Source organism: Triturus cristatus, chromosome 6 (genome assembly GCF_964204655.1).
Source record: "Triturus cristatus chromosome 6, aTriCri1.1, whole genome shotgun sequence".
Lineage (NCBI taxonomy): Eukaryota > Metazoa > Chordata > Amphibia > Caudata > Salamandridae > Triturus > Triturus cristatus.
In genome coordinates this window covers 1,501,423,553-1,501,442,567 of record NC_140589.1, presented here as the reverse complement: position 1 = coordinate 1,501,442,567, position 19,015 = coordinate 1,501,423,553, and the positions used below count along the sequence as shown (strand labels likewise).

Sequence of the window (19,015 nt, the reverse complement as noted above, 5' to 3'; positions counted from 1 at the left end):
GGGTGTGAATGATTTTGTCTGGGTCATGCATGAAAGTGTGTGAATAGCCTGTAAAATGATTTGTGCCTTGACGTGGCTTTAAAGTGAGTCATTGGTTCAGTTTTTTTAACTTACAATTATTATCAGTGTATTTCATTTTTGTGAAATCTCTTGTTAAATAAAATGCACATTTTGAACCTTGCACTCACCCTTGTGCCAAATTCAACTAGTATATGTGTGTACTTGAGGAATAGATGGCTGTGCATTAATATTTGTCTTTTTCTGCCAGGGTGTACATTGTACATAGGGAAAATTTACCAACCTAAGATATTTTTGTAAACTAGATACCCAGGAGAGTACAGGGTGGTGTGCCTCTCGTGGAATTCATTAAGTTTTCTTACCCACAATTCCCTGCAAAACTCAATCACACATTTTACTTGCATTTCTGTGCCATATTCTACCAGAATCAGAAGGAAACCACAAATTTCCTATCACCCAGCGTTCCTTCAGGCCTCCCGATAAAAATTCTACCTCACATGTAGGTGGGCAGAGTACCTGTGACAGGGAAGGGCCCAAAACATATTGTAGAGACATCAAAATTATCTAGATAGTTTTGATGTCTCCACAATATGTTTTGGGCCCTTCATTGTCTCAGGCACTTGACCCACCCACACGAGTGAGGCAACAATTTTCTCTGGAGACCTGGGGGAAAGCTGGCTGGTAGGAAATTTGCGGCTTTCTGCTGACTCCAGGACTCTTCCTCACAGAAATGCAAGGAAAATGTGTTTTTTGAGGCAAAGTTTGAGATACTGGGAACAAAAAATGATGAGAGCCATGCAAGTCACCCCACCCTGGTCTCTCCCGGGTGTCGAGTTTTCAAAAATGTGCTGGTTTGGTAGGTTTCCCCAGGTGCCGGCTGAGCTGGGGCCCTGACATCCAGAGCTACCCACATGGAAAGAACATCATTTTTCGGTGGAAAATGTGATGTGTCCATGTTGTGTTTGGCACCCTTTTGTGTTGCGGGCACTTGGCCTACCTACACAACTGAGGCACCGTTTTTCTTGGAATATTTGTGGTTGCCTGCAGATTACAGAACTTTGCCTAAAAACACATTTTCCTTGCATTTCTGAGAGGAATTGATTGAGATTTGCAGAGGGTTCAGGGTAAAGAAAACCTGGTGAGAGCCACGCAAGTCACCCCAAACTGGACTCCTCCGGGTGTCTAGTTTTTAAAAATGTACTGGTTTGGTATGTTTGCCTAGGTACCAGCTGAGCTGGGGACCAAAATCCACAGCTAGCCCCCTTGTAAAAAACACATGCTTTCTGTTGGGTGAAATATGTGCCACCTAGGTCACGTTTTGGGGCATTTGTGCCACAGAAGCAAGGTCCAGCCACACGAGTGGGGTGCCTTTTGTATTGGGAGACATGTGGGAATATAGAATAGTCAAACATTTGTTATTACTAGTTGATTATATCTACGTTTGTGCCTTTCAAATGTAATCAAGTGTGTAATTCTACAAAATGCCCTCTGAAACATGCTAGTATGGGTACCCATAAATTCAGAGATGTACAAACAAGCACTGCTCCTAAAGTCAGTGTATATTTCAGAAATACAGAGTTTTTCTTCAAACCCTTTTTCCTTTCTTTATAGTTTACCATTTCAATTTCTGAATAGTCGATACACCATAAAAAAAACATTGTAATTTGCAGCAAGGTTGTTGGCTCTGGGTACCTCTGGTTCTTGCAGAACCTACAAGCCCCATACATCCCTGCAACCAGATGGGTCGTCAGACATAACGGTATATTGTTTTCGAAAATCTGACCTAATAAGTTACAGATGAAAACGTAGACACATATGGCTGTTTTTTTCCAACTCAATTTCAATATTTTTTTTATTTAAACTGTTACGTTTTAATAGGAATACCTTAAAGGATCTACACAAACTTTTGTACAGTTCCGAAATGTATAGATTTCGGCATACACCATGGTTTCAAACCAGTTTCCACAACAAACTGAAGGAAGCTGAAAGCAAAAAAATAGGAAAAATGATCTATCTCCAGGTAAAATGCCAAAACACTGTTTTTTTTAAATTCAAGTCTGCCTGTTCCTGAAAGCTGGGAATATGGTGATTTTAGCACCACATACCCTTTGTCGATGCCATTTGCAGGAAAACAGCATTCTTCTGCAGCACTTTTGACCCCCAAAAACCAAATGTAGCTAAATTTTGGCTAATTTCACAGTCCCCTCCAGGTGAATCCTCAAACCCATGGTATCTTTGGACTCCCCAGGATGTTGGGAAAAAAGGACGTAAATTAGGCCTGGATAGCTTATGTGGACAAAATGTTATGGAGGCCTAAGCACGAACTACACAAAATAGCCAAAATAAAATGGCTGAATGGGATGAGGCCTAGTAGCATAGGGGTTAAGGTCGTTTTCTAGTAGTATACATAGCATAACATGTCTGAATAATCATTTAGATCGGTCAGTGGGGGTAGAAAGTGTTTATATTAAGACCTCAGGAAATACTCGCAAAATAAAATTGTTTACGCCTGATCAATATACTGCAAGAGACTGATTGATTGGCTCGGTCGAAATATAGGACATTAAAAAAATTTAAAACAATATGTTTGGCAAAATTAGCTGATAAAACTGCTGCTAATACTTACAGGTGGTGGAAGGGTTTGGTGTCGTACATAGAAAACAGCAGCAATTAAGACAATGTCCCTTAACACGATCATTGCAGTCAGTGGCACTAAGTAATGAAACAAAAAACAAACTCAATGGTACGGTATTGCTGATTGCTTTTTTTAAAACAAAAGACAATCATCATAAACAATCCACTACTTACCTATTTCAATAAATATATTTGAATTATGCAATTAATACACATTCCACAAATTCAGCGATGCATCACGTTTCAACATACCACATGTGAAAGAATGATAATGTAGATAAAAACAAATAAAACTAATGGGAACATTCTGTCTGCTTTTAAGTAAACCACAGACCCAATTTAAACACTTCGTACTACTTACTATTGCTGGCATGTATACAGAAAACCCTTTAACATTTTACCAAGGGCTTCTACAGTATCTGATCTTTATTTACTATTGTGAAAAGTCATGTCTGTTACACAAAATAAAAGCGGTACCCCCCTGGTAATCTGAGGTCTGGGATAATTGGGAAATAAAAAAATAAACACTAACAAAAGAAAATCCCACACGACCTGTATCTTACCAATGGCTGCTCAAAGTGCTCTGTGGGCTGACTGGAAACAATTTAAGACGATATATGCATGTTACCTTAGCATATTATTTTATTTTGTTGTTGTTTTCTTTTTAACCAATTTGGTGCATGCTGCTATGAATTGTCATTTACAAATGTTAACAGGTAAGTTTTTAATTATTTACGCCTCATTTCATTTCTTCAATATCAAAACACATTTTTATAGACAAGAAAATATATTTTTTATAGATTCTACTAAAACACCGCATTTGACTGCATGTCACGTTTGCACCCATTTCTATCCCCATATCACAATGCCACTCGCTCATTCACTCACATAAAACCACACATCCTCTCTCACATGCAATTCATGCCCATCCCAGCCACTCTACACATACACTGCAAGTTACAACGGAAAAAGATCTCCAATTTCTGCTGTTATGTTGCGTGCCAGGATCTCTCACAGAACTATTCAACGCACCTTTCAGTTGGTGAAAGAAAATTTACTTATTTGTATTAATTGCAAAGCGTGACTATCGCTCCAAAAGGAGCATCTTGGCGCTGTGCGGAAACATAGACAATGCTCAGAATTGCTGCAGCCTCATGTGGAGGATTAGATAAGCGAGAGGCAAAGGGAATCTGGGGCTGCAAAAATCCAGGGTTTCAGCGATCCACCTTCTTCAGGACCACACAATATCAAACATATGTATGGTTGGCCGATGGGAGATGATCTGCAAAGACAACCAGCCAGACCACATAGTAGTGAATATTCAAAGAATGAAAGAGTCATAAGGTCTCCATTATTAGAACCTACACAACAAAAACCCCCACCAATCTGTACAAAGTAGTGGAGGATAGGGAAAAAAGTAATATGTTCTCAGAGAGTAAAACTTAAAATCAAAGAAAATACATCCAGTTCCTTATAGCCCATATATATAGAAAAGCCCATCCAGATGTCGTGTCTTCTCATCGAGACCAATTATATCAGTGACATATGAAGAGGGTGACAGAGGCCTAGACCTTTACACTGCATCAATACACCCAAGTCATACTACCCCCACCTCATCATCCTTCTATCTCAATCCTACAACTCAAGTAATGGCTTTAATTCCTCTGTCTGTTGTGACAGTGAGATTACTTTATGGAGTTTATGTAATTCAACTAGGATCCAGCCGGCACTAAATATAACTTCTCCCAAGGGGAAAAAAGGATGATAAATAATCCATCCAGTATCCAGTGTCTATAAAAAATGTAAATGAGGCTTACGGCATGTACAATATACCTCATAAGATTTCTTAAACATCCTATGTAGATCCAGGCTGTTAAGTTGTGGGCTTCTTTTTGGTTGCTTAGATGATGATGCTTCGATAGGGCATCCCATAAACAGTAGTAATGAGAAAAGGTGGGTCACAACATTCAAACAATGGCATGGACTCTGTGCCCATATGTTGTACCATGTTCAAAAAGAGTCCACTAAGAAGTGTTGCTTAAACATGAAATTCTTCGAAAAAACGATACAAGAGGCGTTTGGCAAAACAGGAACAATTTGTTTCATTAAAGAATGGGGCCAGAAGCACAGTCACAGGCACAGGCTCGTAGGACTGTCTCAATTTACTATTGGTCTACCAGACTTTAATACAGTTCATTGAATGTAATGAAATGTGTCTGGCGATCCTTTTTTTTAGTAAGGAATGTGTAACTCTAATCTTTGGAGCCATGAATGAAGGTATTGGATGAGGAATCTGGGATCTGTGGGATCTATCTGGGATTTACTGTTCGTACGTTTGCCTGCTGGCTACGTGCCGCCCCACCTGTAAACTGTCAAATCAGTGACCTCAGTCTCAGTGCCTCCCTAAATTAGTATTTCTGAGGAGTCAGGGTTGACGTGAATTTATCGTTATTCATATTGACATCGACTAACAGAAGAACTGCTGATGCTAGATGAAACAGATGATATGGCATGGGGGATGTGGCAAAAGAGAATGGCTGAAGCTTTTATAAGGTGCTGATAATTTAATTATATATGGAATTCTCGCTAAACACGCAGTTTACAATGGACTCCATGCAACCAGTAACTAGCTCCTATCTATTATCACAATCACCGCTCAAACTGTAGACAATGTAGCGCTGGAGCCGAGATGGAACAAACCTTTATTGCGTATAGATCCACATCAATGGTCCAAATGAGAGTTGCAGGAAGGTACGGGGCTTGTAATGCAGAAATTGCCTGGTTTGTGCTAATAAATGGCAATAAGGCACAAATGTATGCCGGGATTACGCTACGTACAGCAGCAAAGGTGTTAAAATCTGCTCAAACATGGACACACTGTAGGATTCAGGCAATGTGTCAGAGACGGAGGAGAACCCTATTCATTGTATCTCAGGGTCCATTCTACAATGCGCTAGTCAGGACCTAGCTGCGGTCTAAGCACACTGCTAGACATGCCCCTATACAATACGTATATGAAGCATGTTTAGACAAGATTATTTAGCTGCAAACTTGTGGCTCTCCATTCTGATAGGAACTGAACACACAGTAAGCCTAACACAAGCGGTGCAGAGCTGCCTCACCTGGTTAAAATCTGCCTATTGAGTGCCTCGAGCAGAACCGGACTCCAGACGGGTTGAAGAAGAATGAAGCTGGAATAAGCCCGTGTGGCTCATCTTTCTGTGGGCTGTATCCGGCCCACAAATTTGACATTACCGACATGCCGGTGATCTAGAAAAGAGGGCATTACCTTACACATTACGGAGCGGGTACTGAACCCTTAGTTGCCTTGAGGTGAGCTCTATAATCAAAGCTGGCCCGCTGCATCTTACATTTATGAATCTTAAAGAACGAAATTCTGCAGTTCTTCTTAGTCGACTCTTTTTGAACATGGCAGAGTCCATGCCATTGTTTGAATGTTGAAACCCACCTTTTCTCATTACTACTGTTTATAAGATGCCCTACTGAAGCATCATTATCTAAGCAAACAAAAAGAAGCCCACAACTTAAAAGCATGGCTATGCATAGGAAATTACTAGATACATATCAGATTTTTCAGCAGCCTTTTGTCCCCTTAGGAGAAGTTCTACTTAGTGCCCGCAGGACCCCACTTGAAGTACAGCAACTCTATAAAATTAACTCACTGTCACACAGGACAGGGGAATTAAAGCCATTAGGTGAGTTACAGGATTGAGATAGAAGGGTGATGGTGGAGGTAGTACGACTTGGGTGTATGGATAGATGTGTAGAGGTCTAACCCTATGCCACACCCTTCCTAAGTCACTGATATAATTGGTCTAGATGATAATGCATGACCTCTGGGTGGGCTTTACTCTGTATATGGGTTATGAGGTACTGCATATATTTCTTTTGACAATTGTAAGTTATACTCATTGAGAACATATCACTTTGTTGGTCTAGATCCTAAGACATGACCTTTGGATAGACTTTTCTATGTATACAGGCTATAAGGTACTGGCTGATTTTTTTTTATTTTTTTTTTATAAATCTTTTTACTGAACAATCTCGACATACATGCAAATATGCACAAAAGCAATACTTGGGCCACAGTGAAATCAGGGTAAATGCAAAAATAGCAGCATAAATGATTGAAAGTCACGGGGATGGGGGATCGATATCATCTACATCACGCGGAGGGGTACTGGATGAATTTTTTGATGATTTTAAGTTATACTCACTGAGAACATATCACTTTGTTACCTATCCTCCACTACTCTGTACACCTTGGTGAAGGATTTTATTGTACAGGTTTTAACAATGGAGAGCTTATTTGCCTCTTTCATTCTTTGAATACTCATTACTGTGTGGTGTGACTGGTTGTCTTAACATGCTGCTTTGAAGATCATCCCCTACTGGACAACGATTATCTATGTTTTATATTGTGTGGTCCTGAAGAAGGTGGATCATCATATCTTTCACCGACAGAATCATGCGTAGACTGTTTCTGTGAGAGATCCGTGCCCGCAAGACAACAACGGCAGAAACTGAAGATCTTTTCTCGTAGTAACTTGCAGTGTATGTGAAGAGTGGCGGGGATGGACATGAATGGCATGGGTAAGAGGATGTTGCATTGTGATTTTGGGGTAGAAATAGGTAAACACGCGAAATGCAGCCAAATGTTGTATGTGTTTTATAGAAAATGTCTAAAAAAAATTGTGTTTTCTAGTCTATTAATATGTGTTTTGATATTGAAGAAATTAAATGAGGCATAAATAATTAAAACCGACACTGTGGATTTGCAGTATGCACCAACTTGTGTTAGTATTGATTGAAAAACAACAACAAAATAAAATAATATGCTAAAGTAACACGCATATGTGGTCTTAAATTATTTGTCTGCCCACAGAGCACCTTGAGCAGCCATTGAAAATATACAGATCGCGTGGGACTTTTTGTGTTATTGTTAAGTCACGGTTGTTAATAAGAATGCCTAACGCCTTGTTGTCTTTCCTCCCTTTGTGAGAAAGAGAGAGAGAGAGAGAGAAAAGAAATAGTACCTCTATCACAGCACAAACAGCAGAAGGGTAATAATTAAGTAGAATCATTCCATGCCGCACAAAAAGAAACAGAAGGGACACTGCCTGCGCTCGCCAATTAGGAGGCACCAAACAAGAGGGCAAATAAACATTTTAGCACAAAGGTCCAAGTAGGTATTGCAGGTACGAAGAGGAAACTGTGCATGGCCAACTATGGACCTTGATGTGGCTATACATGTGAGGAGGTGCACTGGATGTAGTGTGGCTGATAAAACCATCAAAGCCAGCAAATGTCCCATTACATTTATCTCACAGCTTAGCAAACCATGGATTAAACTAGGCATTGATTTCATAAGACCTATAGGTTTGGTTCCTCCTAGCATGCGCTATATGCCATTGTGTCAACTGGCTAATTTAGCAAGTGGATAGAGGTAAAGTTTGTATCCCAGCCCAACACCAAGGAAGTAGTTGATTTCCTCAAGTACATGACTTCCTCATCGGTTCATTAGTGATAATGCGGGTATAGTTTACTTACCAAGAATTTAACAAATTCCTTAAGGTTAATGGCATCTAACATGTCAAATATTCTCTGTACCACCCTAAAAACAATGGACTAGTGTAAAGGGCCAATTGGCTGATTAGAGAGACCATTCAAATAGCACTTGGGTCGCAGTGTTCTGTCCATGCTGCTTTCAGAACCAGATTATGGGCTTATCGCACCACACAGCACCACAGGAAGAACGTCATTTTGTTTTTTTCATGGTAGTTTATCCATACATATATTTCTGTTTTCAGGCGATTGCTTAAAACTTGGCTTTTTAGCTCTTCATTTTAACTCCACTACTTCAAGTATGTATGCCTACTATAGCGCTGGGACACTGAGTAGCTGGTGCGCTCTATAAATCTCATAAACATAAGCCAGTCTTCAACAATTAAGCAATTATCAAATCGAGATACATATTCTCTCAGGAGACTCAGCACTTCCTCTTTCTTCGCTGCTTAGCAGCCAGATTCGTACTGGTCCTTAAGGGATGATGTAGGGGATAGTAGATGTCTCATTTAATGTTGTACTTAATAAACTTCATCAGGCCTAGGTGGCGCACATTGCTTTGGACTTAACACAGGTTATTTCCATGCAGTGACCTGTCCTCCTTCCCTCAACTCACTCCTCACCACCACCCTGAAAGGTTGGGTCCTACTGGGGAGAGGCCACGTGAAGATTCAGTTCCTCACAAGTCGTGTTTAGCAGTCTAAGCCATGCAGCAATTAGTCAACCTGCTAGCATTCTCCAAAGCTGTGGTAGCCGGCAGTGTAAGGCACACCCTAAAAGACGCCTCAGTTCCCCATGGGCCCTTGGAGCAGAGCACCAAAACATCAGCTGACTTGTGTCCAGGGAGACAGGTGGTGCTGCATAAGATGGCGCCCAGTAGTCGTTCTTTTCTTTCAAAGGCAGCATACGTGTTTTTACATGCTTACCATAATAACCCGAGCAAAGCTACTGCCTTGCTTTCATTGCACTCTCAACCCAATGTTGCACTCATTCACCCCAGCACACTTTTTATAAGGCCCAGCACTGCTACTCACACTAGACACCCTTTGTGATATGATCAGATGCAAAGCTGTTAAGACATATGTGAGGCAGACCAGGCAGGGTGAGCGACTACCCTTTGTATCTGAAGGGTCAGTGCCTGATAAACAAAAATCGTATTTTTCCTGAGTGAGTATATCCAATATCAAAGCTGAACACTTAGGCAGAGCAGCAGCAAGAGTACCTCCTCGAGGAGGTTGTTGAGGAAGAGACATGGTGCCCTGTAGGAGATGACATTTTTGGGGTGATAACTTTCTCAGTGCAGAGGTTGGTTAACATAGCACTAAAACTCCTTAGAACATAACTTGTGCTCTTAGTGGTCAGCCAGAATACACACATTAAGGTAAGAACACAGGGTCAGTGCAACCGCAGGGGCCTATCTAATCTAACATCTCTAAATGTCTTTAAAGAGCTTACTGTCTCTTTGGAGAACAAGGCCCCTTCTAAGGGCATAAGGATGCTTGAGAGTGGTCTGAGGGCCCCTGAGGACTCACTGAGTCCACGACTGTATACAAAATTAAATATTAACATTGAAGTATATATAAAGAAGCAATATTGAAAATTAGAAAAATATATATTTGATTGTGAATTGAACACGATATTTCAATATTTAGACATTTGTTTACTGTATACTTGTTTGTCTATTTTTTAGTATGGTTTTAGAAATTGTTTATTCTGTGGGTTCCAATCTTCCAATAATGACTCTGTGACAGTCCATGGGTTCCAGTAATGATTCTGTGGGGGTCCACAAAAGGCAAAAGGTCAACAAATCGGTGCAGTTGGAAAGCTTGGGCTCAATGAAGGATTTGCTCAGATTCTCTTTTCTGATTAAGATGGATTCTAGCCATTTTGGGGGCAAGGGGCCTGGTGGCTGATGGCATCAAAGAAATGGGCAAATATATTTCCTTTTCCTAGCTTGATAAAGCCCAGGTGTCTATCAAAATGATTTTTGTGTCCAAAGATCTTGAAAGGGACTGCCTAGGCAGGGGTTCTCGTTGGACCATCACGGATTCCAAGGCTCCAGAGAAGCAGACAATAGCAAACTACAGAAGATCTGAAGGGCCCTTCTGCACCAGAGGCTGAGATTGCGGAAGCTGTGACTTAGGCTGCACCAAACGCGCAACTAATGTCTTTGAAGATATATAGTTAAGAACTCTCCTTTCTTCCATTCCAAATGTGAGAGGTGCACTGGCTCTGCTTGTTCACAGATGGCACCATTTGACCAGGTATGTGAGGGCACTCACATTGGTCAGGAGTTTCTGAATGAAGGTCTATGCATGCCCAGTACAACAGATGATAGCCTGTCCACCGTCTGTCTCCCAAGAGGAGACAGACGGAGAGGAGAGTCTACTCATAGACAAGGAGGGAGTCGAAATAGAGGGAAAAGGAGTAGTGGACAAGAATGTACTGAATCTCAGACATTTACTGATACCCTCTTATCTGTGCAAAAGATGGAGAAAGGTCACTGCCCAGCCATCAACCTTTGAAAATCCATCAAATGGTTTGTGTATCAGCATTTCAAGTAGGCCTGGGTGAAATGTGCATTACACCGGCATAATCACGTTTACTGTTATCAAGTCCAGTTCCAGAAATTAGGTTATTCCACAACGTCGCACAATTACAAATTGTTCATGATAAAGATTTAGCACAAGTACACAGCAGAATGAGTGCAGCTATTGTTTGTAGTACTCGTGTTTTTTTAGCTTGATTTTCAGCACTAGCTTCATACTCTAGGCTGAAATTGACATGAGTACCCTTTTATGCTAAAATACACACCCAAATGTTGGTTTTGCATTTACTTAATTCTGTGTAATTTTGTCAAATTCGCCCCATATTTTAGGCAATCACACAAAAGCAATAATAATAACTTCACATACCTTTACTTTCAAGATGGAGAGTCTGAAATGGGAAGGCAATTTTTGGACCCATCCCAAATCTGGTTATAGAGTAAGATACTAGTTGCCTAGGTTTGGGAGCCAGAGGTGTGGATATTTTAACAAGAGGTCGAAGGCAAGCAGAACCTGGTGGCAGACTAGGATTTCAGAAACAACCACTACTCTAGTGCATGGAAGCTACATCCAAGGATCTTGAAGGAACTAATGGCCAGGTGAGGCTCTTGTAAGGTAGATCAATTTGCTTCATGGTTAAACCACCAACTTCAAAGGCACTTCAGCTGGTAGCCAGAGGCAGTGGATGCTCTTCTGCACAACAGGGGGAAAGACTGCAACAGTGTTTATCTCCCCTTTTGTGATGGTCACACAGCTAACAAAACAGGTATGCACGAAAGTGATGTATCTAGTGCAGATAATACTCTTTTTGAGGTCTCAATTGTGGCTGCACTTCTTTCCTCACTCATGGGGTGTATTTGTACGAGAGAAGGCAGTATCATTAGCTTTAAATAGCTGCATGGGACTGGTCATGTCAGCAACTTCCATTTGGTATCTTGGTTTGTGCTACGTTGGAGCCAGTATATTTTAGTTCCCCTAACCCCAAATGGATTACCTATAACTTAGCCTCTTTACCCATTACGCCTCCTTCCACTTGTTCTCCGCCAGGACTCAAACATTGCAGAGTGGAGGACCTAACATTTACAGACAACATAAGCGGTGAACTGAAAGAGTAACAAACCATGAAACACAGTATCGACCTGGCAGCGTAAATTTTTACTGACAGCTACTTACAGTAATTATTTGTGCGCCTCTCATATCCCCTCCCCCATCTTACTGCTAGTTGGTGAGCCTCATACAAGACAGAAGCTTTTCTAGTCACTCAAACACAACATCACAGTGCTTCCCAAATACAATACCTACAAGTATAACACTCTGCCAACCATGCACCCCTGCACGCTGAAGCATGCTACCATTCAATAATGCACTTTGGTGCCCTGCAATGGGGTGTGAATCGCTATATCAAATCTATAATGCAATATGCCATTTATATAGTACTGCTTTCCTTCAGGTAACAGATAAAGTAGATGCACTGATACAGGTCTACATCGCAGACAGAAAATATGTATCACCCTCAAAAGAAAGTGTTGTTTGTGAGGTTAAAGGCGACATGCCAAGTACCTCAGGAAATAACCTATCCCTTCATGCTGCACTCATAACAGAGCAAGGTACTTCAGAGAGCAGAGCCATCCATCATGATGGACAGGTGACACAGGAAGAGGATTCTAGCAACAGTAGCCTGATTGGTCATTGGTTTGGACAAGGGGGTGTTCAACTCCACGTGCTTAAAGGATATGTTTGCGCTGGTTTGTTTCTTCGTTGAATGCAGCCTGCCCTAGCTTTGTGGCATACAGCTTATGGCTACTGTTAGACAAGGGATGGGAAGTGCAGCTATAAATTAATATATATGATGGAGTACAAGTCTTGCTTCCCTGGCAGGTAGGATAATTGCTTGGATACAGTGTCTTTCTTCAGCGCCCACATGACATCCTGTCCTGTGCGAGACCGGTCTGTCCACAGGTAAACATCAGAGCTACATACACCTGTATCGCAGTTGTGATGCAGAAGCTTAGCTCAGCAGTAGAAAGCCATGTTTTTACTTAACATAACATGCAGCTAGACCGGTCATAATGGGGGCCAAATGTCAAAAGTGTGCCATCACACCAACAAGAGGGTCTCCCACTGCACATGAATCAGCTGTGGCCCCTCTCACCGTTTCAATACATTTGAGCAATTACGTGGATAGTATGACCTACAGGCCAGCACTAAGCATGTAATGGCAGGAAATACAGTTTGCAGTGCTCACATATCATAGGTCTCCCCATAGCGTCACCATGCATTACTAATCCTTCATTTGAATCCTTATCACTTGCTGGGAGTAAAAGCTTGAATATAATGAGGGGATGGGGAACGATTATTAGCACGTGTGAGCTCAAAGAACTTAAAAAACGTTAGAAGCGCTTAGCAATCAAACTTAGGATGAGATTATCACAAAGAAAATATTTAGAAAGGTCAACAAGGCAAAGGAGCGCAAACCTTTGCACTAATGGAGTGTGTGTGCAATCATTCCTGGATGGTGGCTCTTTGAAAAAGATACGATAGGGTTGCGGAAAAGGTGACGGACTGCCTTGCTGCAACTTAACTTGGCTTTGTGGTGGCGGTGAAGGGAGGAGATTTGGATGAGCTTCCCCAATTCAGCAGTAGAAAGTTCTCCCATATAGATCTCACGCATGTAGATTCAAAAAGCATAACTATGATGGGTACTGTGGATATGTAGATTTAAGACTAGTGGCAAAGTGTCAATTACAGTGAAGTCCACATGCCAAGACAGACTACGACACTGTGGGGTTCGGTTCCCTTTCTAATTGGGCATGATGGAATCTGCTTAATCTTTGCCTCCATTTTCTTTTCCATAATCCTTTCTTTTCCAAAATGGAGGACAACACGAAAATGCCATCATGCAGAGAAGATGGGAATGAACACTCTGCTTGTCCATGTACAAGAAGACAGTGGTTAGCATATGCACACAATGGTCTTCTTTACTTGGAGCAACGAAAGTAAGGACTTAAAGATCAAGATTTAGTTCCAACATGTTCACAAGCAACTTGTTTTCAATACATCACAATGTACAACTTTAAACCAAGCCCACATTTTCTCTCTTCATCTCAAGCTGGTGAATACCATTATGGAGATCTGATAATTCAAATGTTTGTATTGCTTCTGCAAGGTCCTACTCCTAGGCTCACTCACAAGAAGATGGAGAAAGCGAATTGAATATTAATAGTTTGTTTAACCCATAATATCTGACTTAACTAACTGAAAAGGTGCTACTCTGAACAGTTCGTGTGGAGAATGGGTGGTGAGACATAGTTGCGACCTTTATGAATTGACGAGTTACTCAATGTAACAAATGCACTGCCAATAGTCCTAAACATCTCTTCTTTCACAACGTCCCCTGAGTCCCTCTGGTGAATCGACAAAGGGCTTATGACATAGCACTGACAAACAAGACAGGACTGCATGCAAGATTCAACACCTACAGCTTACTCTATGACATGCATGGTCAGTCTCATTAAGTCTGGTATGGCGAGTAGGCATTAAATGATCGATTCTTATGAAAGAAGGAGGTGGGTGAGAACAGGAGAGACGTTTCAAGCAGCACATACACCATGGGTAGAAGTCAGCCAGCTTTGATGATCAGAATTACCTTAGCCAAGATACTTTGCAGCACAAAAGTCCTTTTCATGACTTGAGAAATCTGTGCTGTCCTACCTTATTAGTTCCCGCAGTGAATTATACAATCGCCAATTAACTTGTGGCAAGTGCTCTAAGCAATACTTTGCTTATTATCAGCCCTTTTTAGGTCTCGCAAGAGACATTTTATATGTGGGATTTTCAAAGTGCTACCCACTGTTTTGGCTGGCCTAATCCTTGAGTGCACGATCACATGCACGTGCACAGCTGCTTCCACTCCCCCCTCCCTTCTCTATAGCTTTGGCTCCTTTGAAGCACTTCAAAGGGTCCGCTCCCCCGCCCCAAGCGCTCGCGCCCACGCTCCGCCGGGCTTGTTGACATTGTTGTGCACTCGTGCTTTCAGTTTTCCCTTTCTCCTCCCACCCTGCAAGTCTCTGTCTTGCTGCCCCCGCCCGACACCCCTCCCCACCGTCACCGCTGGTTTAAAAGGTAGGCTCCTTTCAGAGTTTTATTTTATTTATTGACATTGTTGTGCTTGTACGTTTGAAACCCAAGTATGGAGTTTCCCCAATCCATCTTGCCAGAACGCATGCCTTCATTTATATGTTCACAGTGTGATTTACGATTTTTTTAATTTACTTGAAATGTTTTGTTTGTGGCGCTGCCTTTCTGCCCTCTGTGCCACTCGTTTTCCATCTTTTTTTGTTCCTTTCTGCCCTCTGCTCCTCTCGTTTTTGTGCCCGTCTGCCCTCTGTTCCACTCTCGTTTTTGTGCCCTTCTGCCCTCTGTTCCACTCGTTTCCCTCTTTTTTGTTCCTTTCTGCCCTCTGCAACTCTCGTTTTTGTGCCCTTCTGCCCTCTGTCCCACTCTCGTTTTTGTGCCCTTCTGCCCTCTGTTCCACTCGTTTTTTTTGTGCCTTTCTGCCCTCTGCTCTTCTCGTCTTTTGTGCCCTTCTGCCCTCTGTGCCACTCGTTTTTGTGCCTTTCTGCCCTCTGTGCCTCTCGTTTTCCACTCTTTTTTTGTGACTTTCTGTCCTCTGTTCCACTCGTTTCCCTCTTTTTTTTGTGCCTTTCTGCCCCTCTCGTTGTTTGTGCCCTCTGTTCTACTCGTTTTTTTGTGCCCTTCTGCCCTCTGTGCCACTCGTTTTTCCTCGTTTTTTGTGCCTTTCTGCCCTCTGTTCCACTCGTTTTCCCTCTTTTTGTGCCTTTCTGTCCTCTGTTACACTCGTTTTCCCTCTTTTTTTTGTTCTTTTCTGCCCTCTGCTCCTCTCGTTTTTGTGCCCTTCTGCCCTCTGTTCCACTCGTTTTTGTGCCCTTCTGCCCTCTGTTCCACTCGTTTTTTTGTGCCTTTCTGCCCTCTGCTTCTCTCGTCTTTTGTGCCCTTCTGCCCTCTGTGCCACTCTTTTTTGTGCCTTTCTGCCCTCTGTGCCACTCGTTTTCCACTCTTTTTTTTGTGCCTTTCTGTCCTCTGTTCCACTCGTTTCCCTCTTTTTTTTTTTTTGTGACTTTCTGCCCTCTGGTCCTCTCGTTGTTTGTGCCCTCTGTTCCACTCGTTTTTTGTGCCCTTCTGCCCTCTGTGCCACTCGTTTTTCCTCATTTTTTGTGCCTTTCTGCCGTCTGTTCCTTTCGTTTTTCTGTGCCCTTCTGCGCCACTCGTTTTTTTCCCTTTTTTGCCCCTTTTGCCCTCTGTCCCACTCGTTTCCCCACCGCTGTGCCCCCTGTGGACCCCTTCCAACACTACATATTCACCAAAGGATTGTGTGTGTGGGGCTCGGTGTGTGTGCGTGTGTGTGTGTGTGTGTGTGTGTGTGTGTGCGCGCGCGTGTGCGTGTGTGGGTGTGTGTGTGTGTGTGGGTGTGTGTGTGTGTGTGTGTGTGTATAGATGCAATAGGTCTCGCCTTTGCTAAAGCTATTGGCATTGTAAATGACTATGCCATTTATCTGTTTTAAAAACCAACCCATAAATAAAAAAGTTTGTCGTTTACAATACCAATAGCTCCAATTTATGCAAAAGGCGAGACCATTGCATTGTAAATGCTTTTTTTGATAATTCAGTAACTTATCAATGGTTTGCAACACCAACTGGTGTTACAAACCAAGCCATTGATACATCGTGTTTCACAATTGCGAGGGAAGCCCCTTTGATGCCCATTGCTATCGGCAATTCAGAAAGAGTCAGTAAAACCATTTTACAGTCTGGAAATGCTTTAATGAATTGTTGGCATAAACTCTGCGATTCTGAAAAAAAATGCAAAATGGCTTTGTACATCAGGCCCTTAGTTCTCTTCTAATGAGACTCTGAAAGACCGTTGAAATAAAGCCTCTCAGAAGTGCCTCTTTGATATCAAGCCGACACCCTTATAATATGTTCTGTCTATGCTAAACCCAGACCACTCCCAGAAACTACTGGATTCATCATAACACACCTGGACTGAGGCTCTTCTTTCTAATCTAAAGCGGGGCGCAAATTGAACTCTTATTTAGATTCTGGCATGCAGTACAACATGAATGCAATAGATTGCAAAATCTCATCTTTCACCACAAAAATGGTTTGCATGTGCAGACGTCAGACACGGTCTACTTGAAGACTAGCTTTAGAAAAAAGCTGGTGTGCTGTACCATTCTCTCAGGGCAGCAGGGACATTAATCCACCCTGGGTAATACCTTAGTAGTGGGAATCCAAGCCAGCCTGCTGCTTCTAAAGTGTTAACAGAGGCAGATGCTCCTCTCGCCCACATGAAAGTACAACATGAGTACTCCTGCCAAATTCACAGCACTGTCTCCTTTTCAATTTTTAATAAATGGCAGTAGGTACAGATTGACATTAACAAAGATAAATACTGAATGGGCCTAATCTGTTTATTTACATAAACCCGAAATATCACAGGTACAAACCCACCACTCAAAGATTTTCTAGTTAACGACCGATGCACGTGATTGTCAAGAGTACTTATACATCAAGAAGTGCAAAAATGCTCTTAGTCAGAGGAGGAAAGAGAAAGCAGCATTCTGGTACTTTACGTTTCTAGCCTTATTTTACAAATGCCAACACCGAAGAGTCTTTATGTATCAAGGTCCAAAGGTGGTGAAAGCATTGTGCTTTGCCAACCAACAGGGAAAGGACAATCAGAATATCATTGATGCTAGAATGGTAAGCTGCATCTGTCAAAGTGATTGAAGAGCTGTAGCTGAAGAAAAGTAGGGTTTGACCCCCCTTATCATTTGGTTTCTGCACATTTTACACTCAGATTCCATGAGTAGATGGAAAGCTGCAGACAAATTTATCACCACCATCGGGACCGTGCCCAAATAACAGTGACCTGTAATAATGCCTACACATATACGCTATCATATGAATGTTCCAGGGAAGCTAAAAGCAGTAGCGGTTGCTTGGATATATTTAGGACAACCAGGGTATTTGAAACAGATGATGCAACCTGGGTCTGTTAAGATAGCACACCTTTTTTAACCACACCTTTAAACTACATCAGAAGGTCAAACATGTCCACCAAGGCCACCTTGACAACTACAATTCCTGGTGGCATCTAAGCTATCTGTGAACCTGGAGACCCTGTGTACAAGTCTAAGCCACGATACAGCGTAGAGGAAGTTAAATCAAGAAAGAAAGGCAGATGTAAACCAGCATTTGCAATGCAATAGGTCTCGCATTATAAAAGTGTGAGCATCTGGCATTGCTAAGAATAATGCAACACTAGCTATTGGCTTTTTAAATGATAAATAAATGCCATTATGTGTTTTTTTATAAAATAGATTAAAAAAGGCATTGTCATGAACAATGCCAATAGCTTAAACTTTTGCAAATGCGAGACCTATTGCATTGCAAATGCTTGTTATATGTATGTTATATGTTTACATATCTTAATCGATAGTACTAGATGGCAGTCTGGGGCCAATCGTAAAGGGTGCACAAGATAGTGGTCTCCCAGGATCCTGTCCTTTGTTCATGGTGATGTAATTACTTGAACTTTACGATGCTGTTATCACCCTGCCCAAAACCAGTTTCACTCACCGGATGGGACTGTGATTGCATACCCCTCCTTTGTTCTTGGCTTATTCCTTTGTCTCTGTGAAACTTCCACCTTACCCGCGATGATCTATGTTTTGCTAATTGTTGCACAGAAAGGTTTCCAGCTCTTGGTTTCTGTCTACATCCACATATCATATCCATTGATATCAGGTTTTTCACAGGAACCTTTCAAGTGCTACAACGCAAATCAATCGAATTGTACCTATGATAATAGGCATTGAAAAAAAGACAATACACATAAGATAAAGTTTTTAAAGAGAAGCTCTGAAATTTAAATTCTGCAGTTAATACCAGAATTAAATTAAACATAATTGCATCAATGGACCTTGCCAGACTCACCTGGAATAAGTCCTGTATAAGTTAGCGAGACATACAAAAAGCTGATGAGGATTTTATCTGCCAATGGGTCAAGGGCACTTCCCAAAACTGATTTTTGATTTGCCCAGCTCCGTGCAATATACCCGTCCAACTGTGAAAAGATAAGCATTGCAGATGTGGTTATCAAAGATCTATAAATAAAAGATATCGCAAAGGTTCTTTAGAGCATCATA

General features: G+C 41.7%; 1 protein-coding gene across 1 annotated transcript in view; it reads right to left on the bottom strand.

The window, feature by feature from the left end:
• Positions 1 to 19,015, bottom strand: part of CRLS1 (cardiolipin synthase 1) — an 89,023-nt gene that overhangs the window by 31,692 nt on the left and 38,316 nt on the right. Inside the window, exons 3-4 of the mRNA XM_085612635.1 lie at positions 18,804 to 18,933; positions 2,645 to 2,730 (exon numbers count right to left, since the gene is read on the bottom strand). Of these exons, the coding sequence (XP_085468761.1) occupies positions 2,645 to 2,730; positions 18,804 to 18,933 (216 nt within the window). The remainder of the gene's footprint in view (positions 1 to 2,644; positions 2,731 to 18,803; positions 18,934 to 19,015) is intronic.